Consider the following 19,956-nt stretch of genomic DNA (forward strand, 5'->3'; position numbering starts at 1 on the left):
ACCACACGCACACGCACGTGCGCTGGGCCCCCGACTGTAAACATGCCGCGACTTCCTCCGTGCGCCTCGACGCACGCCGGAACCCGGAAGTGATGGCGGGGAAAGAGGTGTGTGGAGCGGGTGGGGGCGAGGTGGCTCGAGACTCGCTTGTGCGCGGCGGCGGCGGCTGTCGCCGGGAGGGTGGGGGCTGCGAGGGGTGTGTCTGCGCGCGCTGTCAGCCGTCGCCTTGACCGTTATTTGCTCCCCCCCCCGCTCCTCCCCTTCCCTCAGCGGTGCTTCTTCAGGGGGGTTTCCGAGGGGCGCTGCCCTTGATCTTGGGAAAGGGGTTGAAGGGGGGGAACTAAGGCCAGGTATGTACTTGTGTGCGCGCGCGTGTGTGTACGTGCTCGCCTCCGATCTGTTATTGGCCGAGGTTTTTTTATTTCGCTGCTGCTGGCGGCTCGTTCCGATCTCCGTGTCGCAGGGGTGGGAATCTCCTTTTTTGGGGTTCACGTGTGAACGTGGCGTCTTAGACACGTGTTGAGTCGCTGAAGTCGGGAGTAGTTAGGGGCAGAGACGGCTGAGGGGTGGTAAGGAGGACCCAGCAGCTTTCAGACCGCAGGTGGAGATGCCGGTCGCAAATATAATCTTGTGCCAACCAAGCGAAATATGGAGCTGTAGAGTTGGAAGGTACCCCAAGGGGTCATCTAGTCTAACCCCCTGCGGTGCAGAAATATGCACGTATGGGGATCAAACCTGTGACCTTGTTGCAGTGGGTCAGGCTGTTAAGCAGTAGGTTGGTGGAGCAAGCTCCCCACAGGCAGGATTCCTGCATTGTAGGGAGGTTGAATTAGATGATGGGGGAGTCCCTTCAAACTCTACAATTACAGTGGTACCTCGGGTTAAGTACTTAATTCGTTCCGGAGGTCCGTTCTTAACCTGAAACTGTTCTTAACCTGAAGCACCACTTTAGCTAATGGGGCCTCCTGCTGCGCCGCCAGAGCACGATTTCTGTTCTCATCCTGAAGCAAAGTTCTTAACCTGAAGCACTATTTCTGGGTTAGCGGAGTCTGTAACCTGAAGCGTATGTAACCTGAAGAGTATGTAACCCGAGCTACCACTGTATAGGATTCTATGAACCAGTGCTTGTGTGTGTGTAGATCCTACTCTCACTTTGTTGGCTGCTACCAAAAGTAAGCTTTGAATACAGGAGATGATAAAAGTTACGCAGTTTCAAGTGTCACAGCCTTCCCTGCTGTGCCCTTTTGTTGATATCTCCTTTTACCATATGTTTCGCTCAGGTCTTAAGCGTGATGCCGGGACAGCAGGGAGAATTTACCTGTGTGACCTTGCCTGAGCTAAGGATTTAAATGATCCCAGGGTTTGACTAGCTATTACTATCATTATCATTATTGTTACCACTGTTGTTATTGATATTCACCCTTCACCAGTGGGTGCCATTCACCAGCAGGTGCCAGGGTGCCGTTACGGCAATTAAATTTTAAAACAGTTCAAAGAGATCACAATCGCAGGAATGGGGTGGGCCCTGAAAGCACACATCTCGGGTGTCAAGGACGAAGGAAAATAGATGTGAATGTGGAATGAGGCAACTGATACTGGACAGTCATGAAACAGCAGGAAACTGTTGCTTATTTAAATATATCACCACCATATTTTTAGTGGCAGGGTGAGGGAAAAGACGCTTGTGGGATGTTGTTCTGCCACTGTTACCAAAATAGCCTTGACTTTGGGAGTGGGGAGTCGAGGGCTGCCATTTGCTCCATTTCAGGCAGCAAAATGCGTCAGAGTGGTCCTGAATGTGGCAATGTGTCCATGCTACACTGAATAAGCAAATTTTCATGTTTTCCTGGTGCATTTTAAAATTGAGCTGTTAGGGCAGCATTTTTATAGGTCATTTAAGAACTTGGTATGCAGGACTTAAGCATGTTTAATTTAAAGTAAGGCTGTAATTTGAAGAGAACTCACTTTGGAGGAAATCTTGTTAAAGACTGAGTGGTAGGCTCATCTAAGCTTAGTTCCTAGTCAACATGTTTTGTGTTGCTACTTCAAGTGTTGTAAGTACACACAAACTGAGTTTTTTATATTAAGTAACAAATATTAACAATGTTTATCCACATTTTTCCCCATCATTAATGTATACAGATAAATGGTGGTGTTACTGTGCAATCATAACTGTTTACTCAGAAGTAAGTTTTATTTGATTGAGTGGGACTTATACCAGGGTAAGCGGTGTTAGAATTGCAGCTTGCCTTATGTAGGGAATATATTTTAGTTAATAAAATACCTCCGTATGTGTGCAAACAACCTTCTCTTATTCTAACATAGTTGTGCAAATATGAAAAATCACCACCTAAAGACCACTTAACATAGCTCTTGTGTAAAGGTTTATGTAAGTGTACCTCTTGATATGTACCTTGTAGAATCTTTCAGACTAAAAGTTACATCATTTTGGTCTCTAGAATATGCGTGGGTGGTGACTGGCTTTGAGGGAGCAATAAATACATTTCCAAACCATATTACCTGCTCAGAAGTAACTTAATTCCTGCTGAGAAATTACATGTGGCTGGGTTTCAAACAAAAAAAAAGTTTAAATTGTTTGTTTTTTACAGATTATAATTTCAGATATTACTGAAGCAACGATCTGTTTGAGAGACTTTGGGTTACATATGAAGTTCCTGATTTTAAAGTGGCACAACTGCAATGAAGAAAAGGAGAAAGCTCACTGCAAATTTAGATGACAAAAAACATCTTGATCATCGGAGGGAATCTTCCGATAAGATTCCCGTTGCAGATTCTGTGCAGAAAGTTATTGCTGGTTCTGCAGGAGTAGCTGCTGCAGACCAGCTTGAGTATTCTAAAGAACTCCCGCCATCAACAGCTCAAAGAAAGCTTTTGAGCTCCTTGCAGTACAACAGAAATCTACTCAAATATTTAAATGATGATCGACAGAAACAACCATCTTTTTGTGATCTGCTCATAATTGTTGATGGAAAAGAATTTAGTGCCCACAAAGTAGTAGTTGCTGTTGGGAGTAGTTACTTTCATGCCTACTTGAGCAAAAATCCAAGTACAAATGTCGTTACCTTGGATCACGTAACTCATTCAGTTTTCCGCCATCTACTTGAATTTCTCTATACGTCAGAGTTTTTTGTGTACAAGAATGAAATCCCCTTAGTTTTAGAGGCAGCTAAGTTTTTAGATATTATCGATGCAGTCAAGCTGCTGAACACTGAAAATGTTTCCAGTTTGCAGTTTGAAGAGACATCAGAGAATTCATCCCAGGTAGAAACATCCAGTGAGCAAACTCCCCAAGCAGCAAGCAATCACCAATGCACTCTGTGCAATCGCAACTTTTGTTACAAGAAATCCTTAGAAAATCACTTGTCCAGAGCACACAAAGCTTCTGCCCGGGAAAAAGAACATGGGTTAAAAATGGTCGAGAGCTCAGATACTTCTACCAGAAGATCATTGCGAAATCGCAAATGTCCGGCTAAGTTTGATCAAAATGACAATGAAAGTGGAGAGGCATCTGATGGCAATTTAAATCAAGCGAGTCCTGGCAAGAAAAATGATGAGTCTAATGACGAGTCTAACAATGAGTCTGAAGACAGTGGAAGTGAATATCACACTGATGAAGACAGGCAAGAGGAGGACACAACTGACACTGAGTCTGAAGAGCAAAGTGAAAAAGAACGTGATGAAGAAAGACATGAGACAGGTGATCCAGCAGGAAATATTTCTGGAGGCAGTCTTTCCACATATATTCCGGTCATTTTTCAGAACGGTAGCAAAAAATACTTGCAGTGTCCTAAGTGTAATAAAATATTTGATCGAGCAGGTAAGTGGGAATCACATGCTCGATGTGCTTTGCCTCTTAGGTTCAAACAGATTTGTGGTCTTTGTGATCATTGCTCACAACTTGAAAAGGGCTTACGCCACACACTGTAAATGCAGGTCCTATATAGAGCATTACAGTTCATATTATTGAGCGAAGTGTGTAGCTGACATCCTTGGAGTAGTAAAAGAAAACTAGAACCTCATGTGTTCTGTATATTGCCATATCCTTTGTGCTAGTATAACATACAGCAAGTTATGGTCATGTCATTTAACTACCTAAACAACCATATTTTGAAATGCATGTGAAAATAACATTAGAAAAAAGAACTGTTAGATGTGTAATCCAGAGAATACTTCAGTTTTTCCGGACTTGCTGTTACAGTTCTTTTAAGCACAAGTCATCTTTGAAAAAGACATGCATGTTGTTGTTAGGCATTTGAACACGTGTGTTAATTATTGGAATTGAGAGTATCTAACATGCCTTCTATACGATTTTGGGCTACGTTTGCTAGCCCCAGTCAGCATGACCAGTGATCAGGTGAATGGGGATTGTTGTCTAGCCATCACCTGGAAGGCAGATCATCACCATTATTATTATCCTTATTGTTGTTGTTGTTGTTACCCTGCCTTTCACCCGACAAGACTCAAGGCAGTTTGAGATGAAAACAAGAATCACTAAAAACAATAATTTAAAACAATTAAATTGATAGAATTAAAACTAGATATATAAAATCTGTTTAAAACATACAGAAGATAATTATAATAAAAACAGCACAGCACCAGCCCTCTCATTAAAAGCACTCAGTTCCCTGTTAAAGCAGTATGATCTTCGCCTGCTGGCAAAAGATTGGAGGGAGCCAGACTACCTTCTCCAGGGAGGGAATTCCAGAGTCTGGGAGCAGCCACCAAGAAGGCTCTCTCCTGAGTCACCACCAAGCATGCCAGTGAGGATCTAATCATCATCATCCTTATAACCCACACATCTGACTGGGTTGCCCCAGCCACTCTGGGCAGCTTCCCACATGATAACAGCAAAATGTCAAACCTTAAAAATTTCATGATACAGGGCTGCCTTCAGATGTCCCTGCTCTAAATCATTGGTCTTCATCTGGTGGACCATGACTTTTACCAGTCGTCATTGCAACCGAAAGTGAAGGTCAGATGTAGGTCTGATTACAAAGTTTGTTGCCTTGCAACTCTTTTGGGAACACATGATGGTGATGGCTTTATGAACTGAACCTGCCGCATTCTGGCATGTATGTTAGTTGCATGGATGCTGCAATTTATGTAATTGTGACAGCTCACAAAAGGCCTGCTGAAGTCATCTTAAACTGGAGGCACCAGTTGATACTGTGATCCTCCTTGTGGCCTTACATGCTGTTAATGCTGATCAGCCATCTGAGCCAGGCCTTAGTCAATTTTGGTAAAGGTAAAAACAATATACAACAACAAATTTAAATTGGTGAATTAATCCAGGTTCCGGTAAAGTTAAAGACCTCTGTGCTCAGTTATTACAGCAGGGCATGGTCCAAGGCATGGGATGACTAGTTGGTCAAGAAGACTCTAGCAGAGGAACTGAAACTCATTGGTAGAGTCCCTATGAAGTCTGGGGAAGCACCTTAACAATTTTATTGCAGTGCCAGCTGAGATCGACTTAGGTGAAATTGACACGGTGCGTCAACACACTTTGCATTGTGTTTTAGCTCTTGAGTGAGTTTTCTCAGGTTGTGAACTAGTGGTGGTGACAACCACATCCCAAACACTCTGCTAGATCAGCTAGCAGAAGACAGAACAATTTCCCTATTTAGAGAACGTGTTCCTCCCCAAATGGAAATACTTCCTTGAAGAAGGGCTTCATTTATTTATGTAAAGCACTATAACCTTGGAAATGCCATCAGAACCTATACTTTGATGCATAGTAGTACTGAATGTTTGCAGGACTAGTTGCTGGTTGGATATCTAATATTTTAACTGGAGTGGTTTGTTTTGTAGGGAAATTTGAGATCCATTCTCGTGTGCACACTGGCGAGAAGCCGTTTCAGTGCGATATCTGTCATCAGCGCTATTCAACCAAATCCAACTTAACTGTACACAGAAAGAAGCACAATGATGAAATTGTATGTCATAAAAAGGAACACAAATGTCCATATTGTAACAAACTGCACGCCACAAAAAAGACCCTAGTAAAGCACTTGAAGAGGCAAGTATGAATGAAATTTCTTATGCTATACTTACATGCTGTGATGATGTGATTTATTTTCAGTACAAGATTATAAAAAAGTGTTGACGCAGGAGATTTTATATATAAGCTACCTGCTTGATATATATGGCAACCATTTATTTTTTAAAGTCCATGGCATTAAAAATGTGTGTGTTGAGGTGCTCTGCATATTTTATAAAGTGACTACATTGTTCCATTGCATGGCAAGCGTTTGCATTTTGAGACAATTCAAATGCTTGCCTGCTGTTGATGCTCTGTCAACACACACACACACACACAAAAACAACAACCCACGAGTGATAGGTGAGGAGTCCATATGTATAGCAGTATAGGCTGGTTTCAAATAATGTTTGGGCTAAAGGGCTGGGCATGGAAAGGGCAGCACATGAGAACAATATGTTACAGCTTTGCTGATGCTGTATAGTTGGAATATACAGGGAATACGTTGGGCTGTGCATTGCACCTGGGCGAAGTCTGAGCTGAATTAGGGTGATTCAGGGGGAACGGGCTTCAACCCACATTGTCCTGGGCCAAGTCGGGTCAGGCTGCCCAGAGCAATCCAGGCTATTATGGGTTGGGGACTGTTAGAAACAGATATGAAAGCTAGGAGCTAAATGGTACCTTAAATCTAGGTTATAGGTGCGACAACAGAATGTCTAGCCACTCTTTTTTTATAACAAAAATTCAAAGCTGAAAATGAAGGAACTGCAGCTAAAATATTACATTCATTTTTCATATGGCCTAGTTCCTTCCCCTGCCCACCCCCTAATATTCTTAAGAGGGTCTCTTCTCTAGTCTTCAGAGAGTAGCTGAAGTGGGGAGGCAGAAAAAGGTCCTCCTTTCCTTCCACTCTGCAGTTTTAATCTGAAATCTTAAGCGCAGTACTGTACCCAGAGCTTAGAAACGGCTTGCGCTAATGAAATTCCCTGTCACAAAATGTGCCTAGAACAATGGGAGTTTTGAACACTGGTTGGGGAAGAAGGTCGATACTCTTCTGCACAGCATCTCCTTTCCCATCAGGTCTTTTAAATTATTGTGTGAACAAGCAGTCACAAGGTAGAGGGGTTCACCACGTAAAATTACAATATAAAAACACAAAAATCATAATAAAATATAATATGCAACAAAACTGCAAATGAGAATATATAAGACATTTTTGCTTCTTTTATGTAGCATGGAGAGTATGTTTGTTGTGGGTACTAATACAGCTTGTTTCTAACATTTCTTTCTGGGCTCAAGCTTATAATTTCCTTACTCTAGAAATAATTTCTCAATGGATTTTCCCACCCTGCAGATTCCATCCTGAAAAAGTACAGGAATTTCTCTCCAAAAAGAAGAAGAGTGAAGGCTGGAAATGTGATGTAAGCATAACTTTGATTTTATTGGGAAGAAATGGACACTTTTGGTTGTTGTTGTTGTTGTTATTGTTGTTGTTGTTGTTGTTATAAACCACCCATCAAAAGACCTTAGGGCAGTTCACAAGATAAAATACAAGATAAAAACACAGATAGTTAAAACAGAAACAACAAAACAATAATCCCCACTACTCTGTCTCAGATTCAGAGAACTGACTGTGCATGCAATCAGGCTGTGTGGATTTTCCCTTTCAGCTGCAGTTCTTCATATAATGCACTGGTTTCCTTTACTTTCTGGTGCATGTAATAGTGGGGCACAGGGAGCTCCTATGAGGAGACCCCCCACAAACTCTAGTGTATGGGCAAAAACTCGTATTTCATGGCTTTTGATATCTCTTCCCGCCCCCACCTTATTTTTTAATGTATAATGCTATTCAAAGTTATTATTATAATAATTTTTTGCATATGTTGGATTGAGACATTCTTAGAAAATGTGATTGGTACGTGGCAGTGATTGATGCCCAAGTTCTTAACACCAAATAAAAAAGACCAGTCCTACTTTCTGTTATGCACATTTGTGTGTAATACCTTCCTTTGGTATATAGCTGGTTTCATGGCTGCAACGAAGATTTAAAAATAACTGTCTTCATGTGGTAGTATTTTCATCTGGTAGCGTGATCATGTAAATTCATAATGAATAGTAATACCTGCAATTAATCAAGATGCACAGGAATTCTCTCTTCATGCTGAAGATGGGTTAAAACTTGAAGGAATCAGACATGGGTATAGTAGAATAGCCGCTAGTAATAATAATAATAATAATAATAATAATAATAATAATAATAATAATAAGAAGAAGAAGAAGAAGAAGAAGAAGAAGAAGAAGAATTAATAATAATTTATTATTTATACCCCGCCCATCTGGCTGAGTTTCCCCAGACACTCTGGGCGGCTTCCAATCAAGTGTTAAAAACAATACAGCATTAAATATTAAAAACTTCCCTAAACAGGGCTGCCTTCAGATGTCTTTTAAAGAGAAGATAGCTGCTTATTTCCTTCACATCTGAAGGGAGGGCGTTCCACAGGGAGGGCGCCACTACTGAGAAGGCCCTCTGTCTGGTTCCCTGTAACCACACTTCTTGCAATGAGGGAACCGCCAGAAGGCCCTCGGCGCTGGATCTCAGTGTTCGGGCTGAACGGTGGGGGTGGAGACGCTCCTTCAGGTGTCACATGAGTCACAATGCATTTTCAGAAATATAATATTCTGATTGATTCCTCACTGTCTAAGTATTAGTACTTCTGTTGATTAAAAGCAGAATAATATATTTCTTTCATTGATGTCCAGCCTTCAAGAAGCTCATGTGTGTGTACATGGCACATTCTAGTGGATGTTAATAGTTAATGGTTGGTTGGCTGTTCTATCACTTTAGATTTGCAATAAATCTTTCACTCGAAGACCTCATCTGGAAGAACACATGATTCTACACACACAGGATAAGCCCTTTAAGTGTACATATTGCGAAGAGCACTTTAAATCCCGCTTTGCAAGACTGAAGCATCAAGAAAAGTTCCATCTCGGTAGGAAAATCCCATTCTGCTAGTAAATATTAAATATAAATGCATTTTCTTCAGTGTGTATTTGTTGACATAAATCATCATTCACTAAGCAACTTGTGCAAATCTCTTCCAGGATTGTGTTTCAGTATGTGTGTTCAACCTGTTTTTAGTTGCTCAAAATAATCAATACTGCTTCCGCTTTTGAAATACGCCTGTATGTAATGAAGGGATTATTAGAAGTGTGTATTTTGCCTGTCAGTTTCATATTCTTGAAGTCCAAAATAATGTGCTTGGCTTTGATGCGATCCTTGTTGCTCAAGTGGCAACAATGTAAATTGCATTTGTCTTTCTTCCCAGGACCTTTTCCATGTGATATTTGTGGTCGTCAGTTTAATGATACTGGCAATCTGAAGCGCCATATTGAATGTACTCATGGAGGAAAGAGAAAATGGACATGCTTTATTTGTGGGAAATCAGTCAGAGAAAGGTAGGTAGTAATATACATGCATAAAGAAATGTTTTTGTACTAATTTGTTTCTACACACGAAACCTTTAACTTTTCAGAAGTTTTTGTATGATAAATAGGAAAAGGTTGACCTAGTACTTTCAGTCTTTTATGATCTTACTAATGGGAACTGTAGTTCTCCATTCTTCAGAATGTATTGGACTTTATAAGAACTGCAACTATTGATCACAATGAAAAGGCTAGAGTATATATTCTTCAAATATTTCCATTTCTTTCCTCCAGAACAACTTTGAAAGAGCACTTGAGAATCCACAGCGGAGAAAAGCCTCATTTGTGTAGTATTTGTGGGCAGAGTTTTCGTCATGGAAGTTCATACAGGTAACCCATGTCTGTATCATTACTTAGGATTACTGATAGTAGCATAATGTCAGAAATGCTCTTGACATTTCGTTTACTCTTGGGCAGAAGTTAGAAAAAGCAGCTGTGGTCGCTTTTTATTTTTTTGCAAGGTTGCTTGGAGTTGGGCTGGAAAAGGAGGCAGGGAAAGGAGCGTGTTGCCAGCAAGAGACTCTTAGCCACATGAAAAGTTTTTTTATATATATATAATTTTTTTACTGGCTTTTTCCACAATTTTATACATTTTAACAAAACAATTTCTAACATTAAAGTACAAGGTTCTTTTCAACCTTCAGACCTCCTTCCCTCCCTCCATGGGTTCCATGTTTACGATTAAATTTGCTACATCTTTTACCATTATCCATCTGTTAAATATCCATAATCATAAAAAAATCCACGTTACAAGTGTCATTACAACCCTGCCACTAACTTCTTCCTTAACACCACAGCTGCAGTCGACACGCCACACAATCGAACGAAGTTCCAAGTAGCCGTATTGTACAAGGACAAGTACAAAGACAATCGAGTTAGGACAAATCTGAGGAGCTGAAGGACCCTTTAACGGTCCTCCTCCAGCCTCAGCAGTTTTTTTTCTTTTCTTTCTTTCTTTAAGTAATCGCCCAGGACGATATCTACTTTTACCTCCCCACCCCCATTTTACTGTATTTTTCGCTCTATAACACGCAGATTTTTTCTCCTAAAAAGGAAGGGGAAATGTCTGTGCGTGTTATGCAGCGAATGTGTGGTCCCTGGAGCTGAAAAATCAGGCAAAAATCAAACCGCGCTTCAGGGAGAAGGGAAACCTGAAAAGAGGAAGCGGCTGCTTTCCTGCATTCTGCCTCAGGGTCTTACTGCCCACCCTCTCTGTTTCGTTACTGTGTTTGCTCAAACGGAACAAAGAGCAGGGAAAGCCCCTCCCCTCCAGGCAAGAAGAGGGGAAAAGCAGAGCGTCTTTCTATCCTCTCCCTGCTCCGGAGGGAACAATGTTTGTGAAGGGAAGAGAGATTACAGGTTCGGCTTAAAATTCTGATTTGACTTCCTGCTTTTTGTTTTTGGAGACACACAGCATTCAAATATGCTTTCTTCCATTTAAAAGGATGAAATCCTTAAACAGGGTTTTGCCTGTAAATTCATGCGATCTGGAAGATTACAGTGTCTGTACCTCTTAAGGGATGGCAAAGCTTAGGTTTCGCTGCTAAATAGTTCTTAATGCAGTTAAAATGCTTTCTTCTGTCAAGGCAGTTAAAAAAAATACGTATATATCAGGCAGCTGGAAAACATGCAGGTGGGAGGGAGAGAGAGAGAGAGAGAGAGAGAGAGAGAGAGCGCACGCTGGCTGGCTTGTGTGGGTGGGTGGGGGGAAACTTTTGCCTTCCTTTCCTCACGTTATAGCCCTCTCCTGCATTCTTAGACTTCTGTGTTTTTCCTTCCCTCCCCACTTAAAATGTGGTTACAAAGCATGGATCCACATGGATCCTCAGGATCTTTGCATTGGGTCACCCCAAATTCACCATCAGAGCACACAGCATGTCCATGGCTACAGCCTGCCCCCCCAAAATCACACACCCACTGTTGCCTGGGGCTGCAATGGTGCAAAAACGTGGTTACAAAGCATGGATCCACATGGATCCTCAGGATCTTTGCATTGGGTCAGCCAAAATTCACCATCAGAGCCCATAGCATGTCCATGGCTACAGCCTGTCCCCCCCAAAAAAATCACACACCCACTGTTGCCTGGGGCTGCAATGGTGCAAAAACGTGGTTAAAAAGTATGGGTCCACATGTATCCTCAGGATCTTTGCATTGGGTCAGCCAAAATTCACCATCAGAGCACATAGCATGTCCATGGCTACAGCCTGCCCCCCAAAAATCACGCACCCACTGTTGCCTGGGGCTGCAATGGTGCAAAAACGTGGTTACAAAGCATGGATCCACAGGGATTCTCAGGATTTTTGCATTGGGTCACCCCAAATTCACCATCAGATCACATGTCTGTGGCCACAGCATGAAGCACAAAAATGATACGTCCACTGTTTCATTCAGAATATTTTTTCCCTTGTTTTCCTCCTCTAAAAACGATGTGCGTGTTATGGTCAGGTTCGTGTTATAGAGCAAAAAATACGGTATGTTGTTATTTTAATGTATATCATGCTATGGCCACACGGCTAATGCAATAAAATCCAAGATTACAACCCTGCCAGTGATTTTAATTGTTTACAGTGGTCTTTTAAATAAATTACAAATTTGCTCCAGTCTTTAGGAAATACTTGATCTTACTGGTTTCTGATCTTCCCCATCAGTTTCGCCATCTCTACGTGCTCCATCGGTTTTATCTGCCATTCTTCCTTTCCTGATACTTCTCCTTCCTTCCATGAATAGCTTTTAAAACTGCTGTAACCTCACTTTTGTGTAGCCAGGTGGGCATCTGAGGAAGAGCTCTAATATAAATGAGGATTAAGCTAGGATAGCAGGTTCAGATGTAACAACAGACCACAGTCAACCTAAGCACAGATTCATAACCCAATTTCAAATCATGGTTTCTGATCATTATTTGTTGGTCACAAGATGATGATTAGAGTAGGTTCAGAGATGTAAACAAACTATGATTTAGGGTTGTGTCTAAATGCTGCAAATAACTCATCCCATGCATGCTGAGCTATTGTTTCATCCCAGTTCTAATTATGGGGATTGCTGGCAGGCTGAGCTTTAACAGTGAACACAAGAGATCCCGTGCAAAGTTAACCTTGTGCATTTATTAATGCAGACTTCATCTGCGGGTCCACCATGACGACAAGCGGTATGAATGTGAAGAATGTGGAAAGACTTTCATTCGTCACGACCATCTGACAAAACACAAAAGGATACACTCAGGTAGACAAATGACATTGGCTTTTTCATTCAAAGAAACCTTGGTTAGCTCAAAAACAAAAGCCTTTGATCTCCTGTTGGCCTGTAGAAGAGGAGAATGCATGAATTCAAGGCACATCACAGCCCATACATGCAGGACTGAACCATGCATTTGACTTGACCCTAAAGCGTATGAAAATGTACATGATTATTTGGCAGTGTTCTGACAGACTGGGTTTTCCTGGTTTGGGTGCCTTTGGTCTTTTTTATTAAAGCTCATTCAGATTGTGCTTTTGGTTCTCCGAAGGTGAAAAGGCCCATCAGTGCGAAGAATGTGGAAAATGTTTTGGCCGAAGAGACCACCTCAGTGTTCATTATAAAAGCGTTCATCTTGGAGAAAAGGTGTGGCAAAAGTAAGTTTTCATTTTAATTCTGAAACACATTCATATGTCCCAGTTTCAGTGTAACAAGAAGGATCCTTGTGCCAGCACGCTCCCTTTCTCTGCACACTTGGCTTTAGGGAGACATTGCAGTTTGCCAAACCACAGTTTCCCATCCCATCCAAACTGGGGAACTCTTGTTTTAAATGCTGCTTGGGAACCAGGATCTTCACCCCTTTCTAGTTTGTGTTTTAGGCTGCTTTGTGGCTAAAAGGCTTCCAAAGTGGCATGTAACAATAAAAAAAATGCTAAAACAAAAAATGAGATTAAGCAGCAGTACAATTCAAGAGTACAAATTAGTTTGACCCCAAGATGCTGGTAGTTAAGTGCACAGGGTAAAGTTGCTTTGACATTTTCTGCTTGTTTTCTAATCTAACACATTTATATCTTTCTCCAGGACACAATTTAAAGCAGGGGCGGGAATTAGAATGTTAAGCCTATGATTTTGACGTAGTTCATGTATACACTGAAAATATCCATGGATGTGGAGCTTTTTTTCTAATACGTTCCATTTTCCTTGAAGGTACAAGGCAACATTTCATCAGTGTGAAGTCTGTAAGAAAGTGTTCAAGGGGAAATCAAGTTTGGAAATGCATTTTAGGACACATTCAGGTAAGCAGTTGTGGACTTTATGCTTTGCTGGATCAGCAAGAATAAATGTGATGTTTCATATTATGGAATTCATAAGAGTTGTATTTTGTGGCACATAGTATGCCTTGGCATTTGAATACTAGCTGACAGTTTAGTGTACAGTTTCCTGCATGTTTGTAGGCTCTCCTATCTCAGAATCTCATCTGAAAAGTTAGCACAAGCTAGACTTTGATGCGACTTTCTACATGCCCAAAGTTCTTGATGTTGGAGAGCTGTCATAGAATTGTAGAATTGGAAGGGATCCAATCTAGTCCAATCCCCTTCAATGCAGGAATCTCAACTAAAGTGGTATATTCTAGGAAGAACTGGACCATGTGATCAGAACTATCAGTTCAGAACTGTTAGCTCTGAGCAGTAGAATAATAAACAAACAAAACAAAATAAAACCCTGCCCATCTGGCTGGGTTTCTATATAAATCGTTATGCAAGAAAACAGGTTGTCACAGACTAGATTTCTCATATTCTAATTAGTGGACTATCTTGGTTAATTACACAGTCAGTTGGGATAATTCTTTACCTTTCATTGGTAGGACATCTTAGCACTAGATATAGATCTACGATAAGCTTTAAAAATGCATTTCCCGAATATTAACCTGTTGGCTATTAAAGCAATGGTTTTGTGTTGTAGTTGTTGTTTTTAAAAAAACGAGAATAAAACTTAAAATCACAACTTTGGTTTTCCTCCCTCAAATGTGTGCCAAAATATTTAAATTAATAAAACGCCTCTCCATGCAACGAAGAAACTAATAACGCTATGTCCTATTGATATATTAGGAAATATTTACTCTATTTATTCTGACTTTTTTCAAACACAGGTGAAAAACCGTACAAATGTCAAATTTGCAACCAGTCTTTCAGGATTAAGAAGACGTTAACGAAACATATGGTTATTCATTCGGATGCCCGACCCTTCAACTGTCAGTATTGCAATGCGACATTTAAACGAAAGGACAAGCTGAAATATCATACCGACCATGTTCACGGAGGAAAGTCTGCCGAAGAATCACTAAGCCCGGTGCCGGAGGAGAAAGTAGTCTCTTTGCCAACCCAGTTTGTACCCGATGACAAGGCTTTCCAAAGTGAGTCTAAACCGTTTGTGGAACCAGCCAAGGTTTATCAAGCAGAAACCAAAACAATGCTACAGAATGTATCGCCAGACGTGTGTGTACCACTAACACTGATACCTGTGCAGATACGCGAAACTCAGTCCGATCTTGTAGAACATACCACCCCTGTTTCATCCTCGCCTCACAACCTTCTTTCTTCACAACCTCCTCCAACAGACTACCAGCAGGCGACGGATTTGGCATTTCTAGAAAAATACACACTCACTCCACAGCCTGCAAACATCGTTCATCCGGTCAGACCTGAGCAAATATTGGATCCTAGAGAACAGTCTTATCTTGGAACATTGCTGGGTCTTGATACAGCTCCCTCGGTGCAGAATATTTCAGCTAATGAGCATTCGTGATTACGTGTGACAGGCTATTACGACAATAGTCAACAAAGTAATTCACTAGTGCCAGGATTTCTGCTTGTGCAATTGAACTACTTCTTCTCCCCAAACCCGCTATGGGGGTTGAGGGAACCCCCCGATTTAGGGGAGACATGGGGAGAGGGAGTGGCGTTGCATAGCCCAAAATCCTTGTACTAGTGGAACTGCTTATATAGCCCTTATATTTCCCTAGTCTTGCTTCTCTGTTTAGCAGTCAGAAAGCTCTCAAAGCGGAAAGTTGCCAAGTACAAAGGAAAAGAAGTGTCTTTTTAAATGCAGTGGTTCAACATTCAAAATACAATCGTGTGGTTTTTAAATATTGTACAGCTATTTTTAAAACAACTTTCATGAGGTAATCTTATTCGTCAAGAAACCTTAAATGAAATAATTGGGTCATTTATGAATAGCTCTCCACCTTTGCATTATTAATATGCACCTCTCATATATGAAAAAGGTTTTGGGAAGTTCAAAGGTACAAATAATGCAAGTTCCTCTTTATATTACAGATCATAAAATTATTTTAACTATTAAAGTTCTGATCTCCCCAGCTTTGCTCTTCCTGCACGGGGAAAACACAACACATTTCCAGGTTTAGCATTGCATCCAGGGATTGTGGCTTGCTAGCAATTTGTCATAACAGAAATATAATTCAAATCTGCATGTACACACAAGACATAATCGTTCTAAGACACATAGGGCTTTATAAAGATCAAACATGGCACTTTTAGTTGGGCAGGGAGAGAACTGGCAGTCATTGCTGTTGCTTTAAGAATTGGTGAAATAAAAGACAGCTGACCCATGCTTTTCAAGGGAATAATTTGAATAAATATCTGTATAGAAAAGTATGCTTCTAGATACTGGTTGTTGAGAATTGCAGGCAGAGAGAGATAGAGCAGTTGCCCTCTGCTCCAGCTTCCTAAGAGCATCTGATTGGCCACTGTGAGAATAGGATACTGGGATGAAATGGACTTCCATTGTGATCCAGTAGGCTGCTCTTAAGTCCGTCCTTCCTTCCTTCTTTCCTTCCTTCCTGGTTTATCTTGAGGCAGTCCTAAGTAAACTTAATTGGAAGTAATGGTCTGTTAATCCATGTGACTTAATTGGAGTAAACATCGGATTAGTCAGACGGTGGCCAGCATTTTTAGCGTCCAATAACACTAAAAAAAAATAAATGCTGATAAATCAGTTTCCACTTCTAGTGCTTTTGAGAACTGTTGCGAGACCTATTCTGAGATAGTTGTGGAAAAGACCCAAAATGTATATGAGCGTTGATATAGAGGTTCTGTGATCCTCCTACAAATCTAGTACTTGTTACCTCATTACAGTATTTTCCTTTATAAATGAATGTTCTTACATTTAAACAATCGTGGAACCATAGGCTACTTGGGTGCCGGGTAGTTTGTGTTCTTGCCCATGTTTCAGCACTTAAAAAAGATGGTTGCTACAAGCTTCTTTATGGTTAGGAAAACTAAGAAGCTTGCTTTGCGAGTTCTTCTATCTTAATTGTTGTCTTCAGAGTACACCAAATGTGCGTGTTAGCTGTTGAATAGTGCTAGAAATATGTAGAGTTGAAGATTTGAACGTTTGGTCCAAAGAGGTACAAGAAAATCCTGGTTTTATGGCTTTTGCCACATTTGCACATATCCTAAGGAAAGGTGGGTATGTGTAGCAAGATCAGGAGCAAATACTCAGAGGTACTGCTGTCATGTAAGTATGTTGGATAAGTGAATTAGGTTTGGAGTACATATAATGCTAATTTTTAGGAATGGGGCAAATCATGTAATCTTTTTATGTATTTTGGCATCATTTTGATACTCTAGAACAGCGATGGCCCTCAAGATATTGCTAGACTACAACTCCCATCCTTGTCCATTGATCATGCTGGCTAGAGCTTATTGCAGTTAACATTTGTGGGAGCCAAAGGTTACCCATCTATGATTAAAAAAAGGAAGCTATGCAGCCCTGCGTTTACTAACTGCATTAACTAGAGAATCTCATGAGCTGGAAGTTGCTTGTTTTTAATTGCTTGTTGTTATTCATTTTGTTGTGTTTTAACCGACATTTTTGATGCTAAATTACAACTAATTGGACTTCCGTTTGCTCTGTAGCATATTAATCCGGGAACGGTTTCAAATGTGAAGAACACGAGATGGCCCTTAAAAATCTGTTTATACATATGCTGATGTTGTGAAATTAAAAATGATAATTTTGACTTTGAATCTATAGAATGTTTACCATCACCTCTTCACATCAATGTTTCATGCAATGAAAGTTTTTCCCCCTGAGTGTGCAGGCCATGTGTCACCCATGTGCGTCTCCTGGTCTCCTAAATCCTGCATTGCCCGTTAAGCAGAGGGGGTCTTTGCTAAATTGACATCAGGGAATGGAGATGTAGTGGCTATATGAAATGCAAATGTAAGGAGACTGTTCCATGTGATGGAACAGCTACCAAATGCCACCAGAAACTTCAGGAACAATTGAAGGTAGAATAACTGGTATATCTATGTAGTACAGCAATTTATATCCTGCATTTCAGGATGTACGTAAATGCTTCCAAGGCAGTTTACAGGTAACATTAATGCAACATTAAACTCATCAGGATCTTTGGCAAAGGACAGTTGATGGTAGATTGCCTGGGGGGAAGAGGAAGATTAGGTAGAGCTGGCCTTGAGATTTTCATCTGCCAGGATTATGTAATTATTGCCAGGATTATGTAATTATTCATTTAATATTCCCTGTTGAGGGAGTGAGATACTGCACAGTGGGATGTGGGTGGCGCTGTGGGTTTGCCAATCAGAAGGTCAGCAGTTCGAATCCCCGTGATGGGGTGAGCTCCCATTGCTCTGTCCCAGCTCCTGCCAACCTAGCAGTTTGAAAGCATGCCAGTGCAAGTAGATAAATAGCTACCGCTGCAGCGGGAAGGTATATGGCATTTCCGTGTGGTTTCCGTCATTGTGTTCTGTTGCACCAGAAGCGGTTAAGTCATGCTGGCCACATGACCCGGAAAGCTGTCTGTGGACGAACACCGGCTCCCTCGGCCTGAAAGTGAGATGAGTGCTGCAACCCCATAGTCGCCTTTGACTAGACTTAACTGTCCAGGGCTCCTTTACCTTTTTACTGCACTATAAATCTGCAACTTATTTATATAAAGAATTTTAGGCCGCCCTTAAGTTAAAAAATATATATAAAACAGTATCACAACCAATAATCACACATGAAGCAGAAAGTATTGCAAGGCACTTCATCCCTTCCCAGAAGCCTGGGCAAAGATAAGGCTTTACCTGTTATGAGAATGAAAATAACTGAGCAGGAAGGTACAAAGTCACTGAAGATGACAAATGGAACTTATTCTTGACTTGATTGAGCAGTATATACCGTAAATCAGATTGGGAAATGAGGTGGGAGAAATTTAGGTTTTTCTTACACTACACTAACAGTGCTTGCATTTCACATGGCTACCTCCAGTTCATATTGATCAAGCCTGAGACTTTCACATCTGTTAGTCCCTTTCCTCCGTCTATAGTTATTTGCACTCCTCTCCCAAATACCCATTTTCCCTCACCTCAGCTTTCTCTGTACCCCAAAGCGCTTGCTGTAGTTCGTCTGCACTGTCCTTTGCTGTGTTTCTCCCTTCTTCTCTAGGATACTTTGTGTGTGACTGTTAGATCTATATATATATAGAGAGAGAGAAAGTTTTGCCTTAACTGTTTTTCCTGTAAAAGTGTTTGAACTAATTTGTATTGCAATGAAATCAGTCTAACTGCCTGCATATCTCTCAATTTCCCAATCTATTGAAGCATTTGTACAATTCCTTGTTTCTTATATATTTCTAAGTATTTTATAAACAAATTTGAGACACCAGACTTGTAGCTGGTTATTTGTATGTAGTTTTACATCACTGCAGTGAACAATTAACTGGTTTTATTTCTGGGTTTACGTTACAGTTTTTCGTCTTGCGTCCATCCACGAACACAGGCCCCAAGCGTGCTTAATTTTTTCTCAGTAAAATAACTGCCTTTGGACAACTAGGTGGCTGCTGCACAAGCTTATGTATATTACACTAGTTGATGCTTTTGCAAAAGTATAGCCTTTGTAGATCTGAGAGTTCAGATGAAGGATGCTGCTCTTTCAAATTATGGAAATGCATCAGTTGCATGGACACTGTCATCCATGTACAGTCGTACCTTGGTTTTCGAACAGCCTAGTTCTCGAACGTTTTGGCTCCTGAATGATCAAAACCCGGTTTTTGAATGTTCTTTTGGAAGCCAAATGTCCGACGGGCCTGTAGCCAATCAGAAACCATGATTTGGAAGTTGAACATGTTGGGATACTGCCAGGGAGACAAAGTCCATCATGGCCCCACGTCGCCTCCGGACGTCCATCGATCTCCCGTAGACACGCAGTATCAGCAATTAGCGACACGAGCTTCAGAAATAGCTTGCCACATTCCAGAGCTTATGCACGCTCTTATCAGCAGATAATGCACAGCAAAAGATGCACGCAGGAGAGCATTATTTATAAGTTTATTCTGCGTTGGTCAGAACAGAGAAAACATGACTGCCTGCTTCAGTGTTTCAGGCAGAGAGAGAGTGAAAACAAAAGCAACAGAAAACATAAACTTCCTGTGAACAGAAAATGCGCAGACTCTGTGACTCACAAAGCCTGCTCCTTTTTAAGGTGGAACGGAAATA

The 19,956-nt window shown here is 41.1% G+C and overlaps 1 protein-coding gene and 2 long non-coding RNA genes across 5 annotated transcripts in view; 1 reads left to right on the top strand and 2 right to left on the bottom strand.

Moving 5' to 3' along the window:
* Positions 1-17,484, top strand: ZBTB41 (zinc finger and BTB domain containing 41). 3 transcript variants are annotated; one of them, XM_081194366.1, is made up of 11 exons: positions 1-107; positions 2,610-3,838; positions 5,830-6,037; positions 7,353-7,419; positions 8,844-8,991; positions 9,328-9,457; positions 9,719-9,814; positions 12,597-12,703; positions 12,987-13,092; positions 13,643-13,731; positions 14,586-17,484. In XM_081194366.1, exons 2-11 carry the CDS (start codon positions 2,701-2,703, stop codon positions 15,239-15,241), a joined length of 2,745 nt encoding a protein of 914 aa, XP_081050492.1. In that variant the 5' UTR covers positions 1-107; positions 2,610-2,700; the 3' UTR covers positions 15,242-17,484. The 3 variants fall into 3 exon arrangements, with proteins under 3 accessions (XP_081050492.1, XP_081050494.1, XP_081050493.1); XM_081194368.1 differs by having other exon boundaries at positions 2,610-3,718; XM_081194367.1 differs by lacking the exon at positions 1-107 and adding an exon at positions 123-350.
* LOC308587162 lies at positions 4,626-5,207 on the bottom strand. The gene is made up of 2 exons (XR_014008246.1): positions 4,883-5,207; positions 4,626-4,789 (listed from the first exon to the last, which is right to left on the bottom strand). It is a non-coding gene; the product is annotated as an uncharacterized lncRNA (long non-coding RNA).
* LOC308587141 overlaps positions 15,964-19,956 on the bottom strand; it is a 6,449-nt gene continuing 2,456 nt past the window's right edge. The window contains exon 2 of the long non-coding RNA XR_014008211.1: positions 15,964-18,932. This is a non-coding gene — a long non-coding RNA (uncharacterized lncRNA). The remainder of the gene's footprint in view (positions 18,933-19,956) is intronic.

The sequence above is a fragment of the Podarcis bocagei genome (genome assembly GCF_964188305.1).
Source record: "Podarcis bocagei genome assembly, chromosome: 5".
Lineage (NCBI taxonomy): Eukaryota > Metazoa > Chordata > Lepidosauria > Squamata > Lacertidae > Podarcis > Podarcis bocagei.